Raw genomic sequence first — 8848 nt, forward strand, 5'->3', positions numbered from 1 at the left:
AAAACTATTTTAGTTTTACATCGGTATAAGTAAATCCTCCCCAAAAAAATTAAAATATTTTAAGAGTAAGGATCAAATTAAAATAATTGTGATTGTTGAGGGTCAATTTCTTTTGAATCATGATAAAATTGATGCGATATATAAACGTTAAAAATTAAATTTTTATTATGTTAATTTCAGAACCGTTAGAATATATTTTTATCATAAATGTTAATGAAATTAAACTAAAAAACGTAATTAATTAAAAATTATATTATAATTTTTATTAAATTAAAAGAGAAATGCAATTAATTAAATAATCATAAATTTTTGTTTTAGCTTAATTTGATCATCTCCCGAGATCACTAATTGAAACGTAGGCCGATAAATATCACTAAAAAACCCGAAACACTGACAAAATTATTAATTAATTTCGTATAATAATAGTTTTAACAAAAATGATCTGTCGAATTTCGGGAAAACTGAAATCATGCTTATTTAAGTTACATATGGCAGATCTTGAAACTAACTATTTAATAATACAAATATACATTAAAAAAACAATGAACATCGATCAAGTACTTGATAATCTAATAATTGAGCTCCATCTTCTAGATCCACTGTCGTCGTTGGTGTTTATAAAGTTAGAGATCCTTCTCGTCCATGGAGTCACCAAAAACAACCAAGCTAGCTTCTGCAGAGAATTTGAGGAAATTGGAAGCTCATACTTCTTAATATCAATGACAGCTCTTCTTATCCTCATTCACTTGGCAACTCTGCTAAACTCGAGTTTAGCAATTAGGAAGCTCCTTGGAACTCAAATGAACATCGAGACCGAGTTCATCAGGACCTCATGCGGTACAACTACGGACCCTGGCCTGTGTATGACCACATTCTCAGGCTATGCATCCGAAATCCAAGCTAGCCCCAAATTGTTGGCCTGGACTGCGCTTTCTGTCTCGCTTAACACCACGCGTTCTGCTTCAACGGTCATCGCAAAACTCTCCAAAAGCCACGGCCTAACGCCTAAAGAGATTGCTGCTATCCGTGATTGCGTGGAAGAGTTAAAGGACTCAGTGGATGAGCTGAAAAGGGCTTGTGATGAAATGGGTTCTGGTGGAGGTAAAAGCTTTGAGCTTCGAATGAGTGATATACAAACATGGGTGAGCGCTGCTTTGACTGATGAGGACACTTGCATGGACGGCTTCTCTGGAAAGTACGTCAACGGGAATCTCAAAACTACCGTGAGGAGACAAATCGTGGAAGTTGCACATCTGATAAGTATTGCCTTGACTTTTGTCAATCACTATGCTGCCCACCCATAAGTCTTAATTAGTTAAGGGTCACTTTCCTTTAATGAAAACTTTTGTGGTCAAAAGCCATGATGATGAAACTATGATGATGATTATCGGATGAAGAAGTTGTTGACATTTTTTTTCCTCTAATTTTTGGCTTAAAAATGTTTAACTATTTCGTATATTTTTAGAGTTCATATATTTTTTATATTTTTATGTCTACTTTTCTAATTTTTCTATTTTAGATTAAACATTTTTGTAATTTTTAACGTAGTTTATTAGTGGAGTTTTTAGACGTTACAAACAGGATTAAAGAGTTGACAAATATTTTATAAAAATATAATAAAAAAATAAAATATATATATTTAAAAAAAATACATGTGAAATAAAAAAAATACTAATAATTTACCAAATACTCATCTTTTTAATAATTCTAAGAAGGTCTCGCGTCAAAGCATTAGCAAGATTGGTGGTTGATGATGAAAAGAAAAGTCTAAATAAAGTGAAAATTTAAACAAAGTGAATCCATCCTATCTTATCATAACAAGGGGCAAAAGTATTATAGAGATTTTTGTGTTAAGAGTTGAATTGTATTTTGCTATCTTTACAAAAAAAAAAGAGAGGATAAATTAGTCTTATAGGTTAGATCGAAGAGTATACATGTTTTTTCCTTTAAAACTTCTATTAATTTTTACTATTAAAATGATGACATGATTGATGAAGCAAGTAGGCAGCAACACGTGGCATGTCACATATATAGGTTTATTTCATTTTGTTTATTTATGGATTCTAGAATTTTTATTTTGGAACTGTAAATGTGAAAAAAAACATATACGCTTTCATATTTTGAAGGAATACATCAGAGAATGTAAGGCAGACATCGTTATTTTATTGGAAACGAGAATAAGTGGACAAAAGGCAGATAAAGTCATTGAAAAGGTGAGATTACAATTCTCTCATCAGGTTTAGGTGATAAGGTTCTCAGATGGTCTATGGGTATCATGGAAACCCTCGATTAGTATAGAAATAGTCTGGAACCATTCTCAGTTAATTCATATAAAGGTTTCAGCAATAGGTAAAGATCAGTTTTTTTTCTTACTACGGTGTATGGGACCCCACGGAAGGTGAAACGAAAAATATTATTTGCAGAATTGAATGTTGTGACATCAACCATATCCCACCCGTGGCTATTAACGGGTGACCTTGATGCAATATTGTTGTCTAATGAACAAAGGAAAAGGGTTCGACAAAGCTACCTATCATTTGTGAGCTATTCTAATCCTTTGTGTTTGATAATAACTTAAAAGGATTTGGGATTGGGCATTGAGCAATTTTCAGTGGGAAGTTGTTGAAGTTGGCATGGATGCAGCAGATAAAGCAACCAATGAGTAGACCATGCAACATAAGTTATGCAGATGAAGTATGAAGAAGCAGATCAAGCCGCACTTACAGCACATAAAGTATATGCAACTACTGAAGTTGATGCTACTGTTCAATTTCAGTTTCATTTTGTTACTTTAAGTAATATTTTGTAACTTAGTTAAATTAGAACTAAGTAGGTAGTGTATTTAATGCATTTGGTGCTGATAAGATTGATAGATCAGCTTACCTAATTGTGCAAGTTGTGATTTGCAAGTTGCAATGTCAAGCGGTGCAAGTTACAATGAAGTCTAAAAATAGTAAATATGTTAAAGCTGACCAGCTTATGATTGGTATATGTATTGGCATTATGCCATCTTTTTTAATCAATGAATTTCAACAGAAATCATTCAAGAAAAATACTCTCTCAATTTTTGCTTTCTTTCACCAAGTAAAATTCTGTTTGTTTATCCTGCAAATATCGAGCCTTTTGAAGCTCAATCTTCCTTCATTCTTTGTCCAGATTAATTATGTTGTTGCTCAAGTTTTACACTAAGCTTCATACTTCCTCCGGATAAATTGTTCAAAAACCCAACAATTGGTATCTGAGCCAAATTCTTAGTGGACCTGTCATATTTCAATCCTTAAAACCATGTCTTCATCAGGATTCTCACCAGCGCCACCACCAGTGTTCAATAGAGAAGGCTACCACATATGGGAGATTATCAACTCAGAAGCTAAACCAGCACCTCTAAGAGCCAATCCAACAGTGGCTCAGATCAGACAACATTCAAATGAAAGAACCAAAAGGTACAAAGCCATGTCATGTATTCAGAACAGTGTGTCTGATGTGATTTTCACAAGAATCATGGCTTGTGAGTCACCAAAGCAGGCCTGGGATAAGTTAAAGGAGAAGTTCCAAGGGACTGAACGAACAAGGCAGCAACAACTACTGAATTTAAGAAGGGACTTTGAAAACTTGAAGATGAAAGAGGAAGAAACAGTGAAGCAATACTCAGACAGAATCATGGTTGTAGTAAACAGCATAAGGCTACTTGGAGAACAATTTAGTGAAGTAAGATTTGTGGAGAAGGTGATCTCAACCTTACCTGAAAGGTATGAGACAAAGATCTCATCTCTTGAAGACTCGAGGGACCTGACCAACATTTCATTGACAGAGCTGATCAATGCTCTTTATGCTTAAGAGAAAAGGAAAGCAAGTAGACTGGAGGAGCATTAAGAAGGTGCCTTCCAAGCCAAAACCAGACCAGCCACAAACTCCTTTGCCTACAAGGGAAAGAAAACCTGAAAAGATAAGCCTAAAACAGATGGTGCAAGAAAATATCCAAATTGCCCACACTGTAAAAGGCTAAGTCATCCGGGTGAAGTATGTTGGTTTATGCCTGATGTGCAGTGTAAAATCTGTAAAAAGTTGGGCCATACAGACAAAGTTTGCAAAAACAAAGGCAAATAGAGGCCAAATCAACCTCAAAAGCTAATAGCTGAAGCTCGAATAGCAGAAGAAGGCAGTGACAAAGAAGAGCAAGTCTTTACAGTTTCTTGCTCAGCTGCCAAAAGAAAAGCCACAAAAGGGTGGCTAATTGACAGTGGCTGTACAAACCACATGACCCCTAATGCTGCTATCTTCAAGTCAATAGACAAAAGCTTCAAAACAAGGGTGAAGGTTGGAAATGGACACTACATCAAGGCAGAAGGCAAAGGAGATGTGTTGATTGACACTCCTACAGTTACTAAACTTGTTTCAAATGTAGTTTTAGTGCTTGAAATAGATAAAATCCTGCTTAGTATAGCTCAGTCGCTAGAAAAGGGCTACTCTGTGGTGTTCAAAGGCAAGAAGTGCCTAATTAGTGATCCAAATGGATCCAAGCTCATGACAGTGACCATGGCTGACAAGAGCTTTGTGATGGACTAGAACAAGGGCGCAGATAGTGTCTACACAGCTTGTAACACCCCAAACCCGGCCCAGATGCTATGATCGAATCTAGTGTGTCACATTGAAGTGTTTTAGCGAAAACCGTGTTTTCATTGAAAACCCTTCTTAAAATAAAAGAAACCCTAATTAACTTAAAAAGAAACCTTGCAGTTACGAAGCCTTGTTTAAAACATTTGGAAAAAAAAAACCTAGTTGCGGAAACGTAGAAAACATACTATAATTTAAGAAATCCATGTTCAACTTCTCATAATTACAATGAAAATAATAATAATAATTTAAGTAATAATAACACAATGAAAACCTTATTACAATCTGGTCTGAAACATACTTAAAAAGAAATAAAAAACTTAAATGCTTAAAAAAAACAAGTCTGAATTATCTTGCTAGCCGGCCACCCAGAGTCCCTCCAAACATCAAACCTTCTACTGAGCATCACCTAAAAATAAAATAAAATAGGGGGTGAGTTTTCGCAAACTCAGTGTGTACAACCCTCGGCAAAAACAAGCATTCAAAAAAAAAAACATTATTTATCAATCATCTAATGGAATCCCATCCAAATTATCCATCCGCTACACACCAGCTCCACCCCCCGTCACAACATGTGGGGATATGAATATCAACCCACCCAGCCCACACACCATGGTAGCCTGGTTGCAGAACTACCTTCATTTACATATTGGGCTTTAAAAGCTATCGGTAAATCCACGATTGTCAAGCAATCATGCGATCCTCATATACTTCCTCCGTTCCATAATTCCCACCCATATGCAACCTAAGCAGAATATCATATGTATGCATGTCACATCCATAAAACTTACATTCTACACCTAGGGGTATTTTGGTCATTTTTGCCCTTAGGGGCATTTCGGTAATTTTTCCATAATTACAGTTTTCACTTACCTTGGCCCGTTAACAAGTCCCGTGAGTTAAGATGAACGAACACTATGCACCAGGTAGGATTCCAGAGAAGAGGAGGTGAGTCATTAAGACCGCTTAAGTACCAAGCTCTCCCTAGATCCAATCCTAGACATGCATATACCCGTTGACACACCTTAACCCTTTGACTTGTCCACGATCACAATATATTAATTAAGTCTTATGTGGATATCATATACTAGGCCCAAAACCCCTTACAAAGCCCAAACAATTTTACATACTTGTATCTGGCCCATTAAGCCCAATCATATTCATAAGGCCCATTAGGCCCAAATCACCTGAATATGGCCCATTAGGCCCAAATCTCATTTATATGGCCCGTTAGGCCCAGTCACATTCATAATCATGCTTACATACAAGTTCCTATCACATAGCGTCAACATTCAGTTTTTGCCTACTATGGGCCCAACAGCCCATCGGGCCCATTTAGCCCATTCTGGCCCATATGGCCAAATCACAACCTAAGTCCACGGAATCGTTCGTGGGCTTCAGGCAACCTATCGATCTCCCCCTTAAGAGTTTTCACGCACTCGTAAGACTATCGTAGCCAAACTTTCGACTTTTCGGCATTTCGGCATTTCGGTATTTCAGCTTTTGCCGATACATAATGTGTGTGCAGTGTATGTTCACACCTGGTAAGCAAGCGTGCTGCGATTCCCTTAGTCCAAACCTACAAATGATATCACCTTTCCATTAATCGCATGCTTAATACATATCCTTACTAAAACCGAAACCTCACATTAACCTTACCTTGCGCGATCAGCCCTTTCTTAAATCACTAACCACGATCAACTTCTAGATCAAAACCGTAAACACCTAAAGAGCAATTCGGAAGAGAGCTAAGATCAGAGATCCGATACTAATTCCACTAGATTCGGTCAAAGAGTATTCAGCCCTTGGGAGATTTAGCTTTTCGATTTTTCAAACTTAGTATGGTGAATAAGGTTTATTTGGTACAGATTAAAGAAGAAGAGTAGAAGTAGAAATCGGCTAAGTGAAACAAAGAAAATTGTGTAGAGAAGAATAGAAATCGGCAGGAAGAAAAGAAAGAAAAACAAAAAGGTTTTTGGCTTTTTGGATCTTGAAAAGAAAAGGGTTTTCGGCTTTTGGAGAAAGAGGTTTCTGGCAATAAGGTGAAGAAGAATTTAAGCAGTAGCCTGACAACCCTGCATTCGACCCCTATTTAGAGCCCTTATAGCTGAATTTTCCATGCCCAATTCCCAATTTGGCTCCACCACTTCTCCCTTCTCATCTCCTCGTTTTTCTCCCTGATAACCCCTTGATCCTTTCCTTAATTTTCTCTTCTGAACACCCCCTTAGAGTCCGTCTTCACACCACTTCCATCCTTCTAGAAGGCCAAAATTAAACTTCTAAAACACAAAACTAGGGTTCGAACCTTGGACCTCCTTGCTAGCTACTAACGCCACCTCCTTGCACTCTAAGTGGCGTCACTTAGCCACTTTTCCACAAGGCTTTTTGATGCTATTTTTCCCCTACTTTTATTTAAAATCCCACCTACTTGCCAACCCTGATTCTTTTAATAATTGAACTATAATTTCATTTATTCCTAGGTTCGAACTCAAACCTTAATTAAGACCTACTATAATTATCACATGGCTAGGAACATAAAACATAATTTTTATCAAAACCGAAAACAAAGAAAGTTCGGGATTTCAGGATTTTTGGGTTTCGGGATTTTTGGGGCATTACACAGCTGCTCAGGATGAATCCAAGCTGTGGCACAAAAGACTTGGTCACGTCAACTACAACTCAATGACTCAGCTAACCAAAGAAGATTTGGTTGAAAACTTCACTAACTCAGTTGAAAAAGAAGAAGCTTGTGAAGTATGTAACACCCCCTAACCCCAAACCATGGGAACCCCAAACTTCACGACAACATAAGCTTGTGAAGAAGTAATTCGGGATTAAACTGGCAACTTTGGAAATTTTACCTTTAAGATAAGGCCACACGCCCGTGTGGCCTGGAACATGCCCGTGTGGCCAGACCGTGGGTAGATCTGACTTGCACACACAGACATGGGAATAGCCCATGTGACATAAACAGAGAGCCATACGGCCTAAGCATACGCCCATGAGACTTGGCCGTGTGAAAACATGATTTTTGACCATTTTTAAGTTATTTTCACAAGCTAAACACATCTAATTCATGCCCAAACATGTACTAATAGTTCTTAAATCAAATATCATTCATTATGCCATTCAAACTTAGCGAATATTCATTCATTCACTTCAATACCTCTTAAGAATTATGTACCACAATTCATATCAAAATTATACAACATTATCATACTAGTCAAACTCATGTAAGTTTAACTTCCAAAATATGCATATTTTTCATACCATGCTTCAACAGCTTTCATGTTTATACACTATCATGTACAAAATAACACCTTAACAACCTAGGTACATGCCAATTTACCAAAAGAAAAGTATTCACCACTTTGAGTTCGAGTTTAGCTTGGATGCTGAGTCTTTAACTTTCTTTCGTACCTAATCCTGCACACAGAAAACAAACCGTACGTTGAGTATACACTCAGTGGTATTTCTATAACTAACACTTAAAACAATAATAAGCTATGTATATACATTGTAACATAAACTTTTTTCTTTCATAATCTTAATAGCTTCATCACTTACCTTTAACTTATAGCTCTTAAATGTAATTAATCAATTCTTTATATACATTTCATATCATTCAATATCTTTCAATAATTGTATAACAGTCACAGTCACATAATCAATATCAAAAAGTCTTCAGTACTTTCATTTACCCCTATTAACATAACTCGAACCTAAACGGATACGCGGATCCAATCCACACACCGGAGATAATATACAGCCTTTCATCACCGGCCGGAATACATCAGTAGGGTAACAAAGAATAAGAATAAGAATAAATATAGTCGTACGATGTACCTCTTCGGAACGAATCCAGAATAGTCACAGTAGTCAACACATATAGTGTCTCATCGACACACAGTCGGAATATCCCTAAACACTTCTAATCCTATGGCATGCTAATTGTATCTGACTAGCCCGACATTATTAATAGGGTATTCAAATCTTTTCATTTCAATACAGAAGTACTAAAAATTTCCATCATATCATTAATTATACATTCTAACTATTAAAAAAAATAACAATTACATTGTATTAAATCATTAAGCATAGTTTATAGAAATACAAATCGAAATTCTCGGGTTTATTCGATATCCTCCTTCACTTTCTCCTTTCCATTTTTTGATGACGTTTCCGGTGCTACGTTGGCTACATAAAATTTAACATTTAAAATTATCAATATATG

General features: G+C 36.3%; 2 protein-coding genes across 2 annotated transcripts; both read left to right on the forward strand.

The window, feature by feature from the left end:
* The first annotated feature begins 431 nt into the window (after positions 1-431).
* LOC108469408 (21 kDa protein-like) lies at positions 432-1456 on the forward strand. Its single transcript, XM_017770296.2, has one exon. The coding sequence runs from the start codon at positions 438-440 to the stop codon at positions 1302-1304; it is 867 nt and encodes a 288-aa protein (XP_017625785.2). The 5' UTR covers positions 432-437; the 3' UTR covers positions 1305-1456.
* Positions 1457-3285: 1829 nt separating this feature from the next.
* LOC108468317 (uncharacterized) lies at positions 3286-4566 on the forward strand. The gene is made up of 3 exons (XM_017769206.1): positions 3286-3726; positions 3839-3994; positions 4108-4566. The coding sequence occupies exons 1-3, from the start codon at positions 3286-3288 to the stop codon at positions 4564-4566; spliced, it is 1056 nt and encodes a 351-aa protein (XP_017624695.1).
* The last annotated feature ends 4282 nt before the right edge of the window (positions 4567-8848 follow it).

The sequence above is a fragment of the Gossypium arboreum genome, chromosome 8 (assembly GCF_025698485.1).
Source record: "Gossypium arboreum isolate Shixiya-1 chromosome 8, ASM2569848v2, whole genome shotgun sequence".
Taxonomy (NCBI): Eukaryota; Viridiplantae; Streptophyta; class Magnoliopsida; order Malvales; family Malvaceae; genus Gossypium; species Gossypium arboreum.

What these genes read in the sequence shown, in the direction of transcription:
- LOC108468317 (XM_017769206.1), top strand. Translation starts at nt 3,286, where the DNA reads ATGTCTTCATCAGGATTCTCACCAGCGCCACCACCAGTGTTCAATAGA. An exon ending in AAGTAAGATTTGTGGAGAAG is followed by an intron (nt 3,727 to 3,838) that starts GTGATCTCAACC and finishes TTTATGCTTAAG; the next exon opens with AGAAAAGGAAAGCAAGTAGA. An exon ending in ATATCCAAATTGCCCACACT is followed by an intron (nt 3,995 to 4,107) that starts GTAAAAGGCTAA and finishes AAAGGCAAATAG; the next exon opens with AGGCCAAATCAACCTCAAAA.
- LOC108469408 (XM_017770296.2), top strand. Translation starts at nt 438, where the DNA reads ATGATCTGTCGAATTTCGGGAAAACTGAAATCATGCTTATTTAAGTTA.